We start from the raw sequence: 1,885 nt of genomic DNA on the forward strand, positions 1-1,885 counted from the left end.
GGCATCCCTCCTCAGGCCTGGCTGCCTCATGGGATGCCACATGACTCAGCCCCGGGAGCTGCCAGGCACGGGGGAATGAATAGGGAGAGGGGCCAGGGCCATGACAGCACCGTCCTCCCACTGGTGAAAGACCCCAAGCAGCCATAACCCTCTGGGGCTCCCTAGGGCACCTGAGGCAGGAAAGGGGCTGAGCCGGGCTGCATGTGAGAGCAGGGACAGAGGCGTTCCTGCCTTCCTGCCCCAGCCATGCCGCAGGGTTGCTGGTGTCCCACCTTGGCCACACCTCCTCTGGACGTCCCGGGGCCGTCCCGGCGCTCCAGCTTGGCTCGGGGTGCCGCCGGCATCAAACCTGCGGCACTCCCTCCTCTCTCCTCCCTGTGTCCTCCTCGAGCAACGCCGAGGGGAGGAGTTGCCTGCGCGCCCCTGGGGCAAACGGCCACGGAACCAAAATCGTGACGAAAATGGAAACAGGAAAAAAAAAACTATCATAAAAAAAAAAATAGTGACAAAGGGAAAAACCACTAATTCCCTAGCGGAGTACAAAGACCTGGAAAAGTGATGGAGCAACAACAGCGTCTTTGGAGCACGAAGGGCACGGCCACGCGCCTCCCACCTCCAGCACAACACGATTCGGGGCCCTGGGAGCGCAGCGGGCAGGTGTCCGGCCGAGTCCGTGCCCCGGCGGGGAGGAGGAGGGCTGGCCGGGAGCCCGGACTGCTCAATGCTCACCACATCCGAGGAGAGGCTTTGGGGAGGGGGGTAAGCGCAGGGTCAGGCCCCAGCAGCGGGCAGCGGCCCTCGCCCCAGCCCGGCGACCTCGTCCTCTAGCGAATTGTGCGGCACAGCGCCCGCCAGCTTCAGTCCGCCTCCCGCTGCACCTCCGACGCGTCCGCCCGGCAGATCGGGCACGTGCGGTTCGCCTGCAGGCAACCAGAGACAAGGGCAAGTGAGCGGGCACCCCACGGCACCAGCTGCACCCACACCCCACTGGCAAGGGCTGGAACCACATCCTGGGAGTGCCCGATCCAGCCTGGCACAGTGCTTGACCCCAACTCCCAGTGCATCCATCCTGTGCTGCAGGGCACTAAGACCACCCAAAAGGCAGCACTCAGCACCCGCAGCACTCCAAGAAGCCACGCTCCCCATAGAGGGCACAGGCAGTACCTTTAACCATTTGTCGACACACTTGGCGTGGAACTCGTGGTTGCAGGGCAGGACGCGGAGAAGCTGTCGGGCCTCAAAGTCGCTGAAGCACACGACGCACCTGGAGGAAGCAGCCGTCAGTAGAGCCCCACCTCCAGCCACGGCCCCACCACCAGCCACAGCCCCCAGCACCTCAACAGGCCCCCCATGTGCAACCTGGGCTCACTCACAGGGTCTGCTCGGACTGGTGGCTCTCGGGGTTGAAGCGGTAGGACGGGAGGTGCTCGATGTCTGCTTTGGTGAGTCCCCGTGGCTTGGCCTCCCCCAGCCGCTCGGCCAAGTTCAGCAGTGCCTGGAAGGAGATGCAGCGACCGGCTTAGCTCATCTGATGTCCCAGCACAGCACCCCTCCAGGCTCTCCCCTCCCAGTAGAGGGATCACCACAGCCGCCCACCTCCCCCATCCCAGCATCCTGTGGGGAAGCTGAGCCTACACACCTCGTAATTCTCCATCTCCACATCATCCACATCCAGGTCTAGGCTGATCGTGGGCCCCACGGCTGTCGGCGACACAGGAAGCATAGAGCTGGGGGGGAACGATGGGACAGTCAGTGTGGGGCCACAAAACCCAACCTCCGCCCTGGCATCCCCACGGGGGCAGAGCCACCTGTGCCAACACTGTGTTACTGTGTGCCCCATCCAAAACACCACCCCTGCCCTACACCATATCCCCCCGGTACTCAC

At 63.9% G+C, this 1,885-nt stretch overlaps 1 protein-coding gene across 1 annotated transcript in view; it reads right to left on the reverse strand.

Annotated features, from left to right (window-relative positions):
- Positions 1 to 6: 6 nt before the first annotated feature.
- Positions 7 to 1,885, reverse strand: part of RNF44 (ring finger protein 44) — a 15,727-nt gene continuing 13,848 nt past the window's right edge. Inside the window, exons 7-10 of the mRNA XM_029960173.1 lie at positions 1,640 to 1,774; positions 1,374 to 1,495; positions 1,165 to 1,264; positions 7 to 920 (exon numbers count right to left, since the gene is read on the reverse strand). Of these exons, the coding sequence (XP_029816033.1) occupies positions 858 to 920; positions 1,165 to 1,264; positions 1,374 to 1,495; positions 1,640 to 1,774 (420 nt within the window). The 3' untranslated portion in view covers positions 7 to 857. The remainder of the gene's footprint in view (positions 921 to 1,164; positions 1,265 to 1,373; positions 1,496 to 1,639; positions 1,775 to 1,885) is intronic.

This window comes from Manacus vitellinus, unplaced genomic scaffold (assembly GCF_001715985.3).
Source record: "Manacus vitellinus isolate BGI_N305 unplaced genomic scaffold, ASM171598v3 scaffold_25_pilon, whole genome shotgun sequence".
Taxonomy (NCBI): domain Eukaryota; kingdom Metazoa; phylum Chordata; class Aves; order Passeriformes; family Pipridae; genus Manacus; species Manacus vitellinus.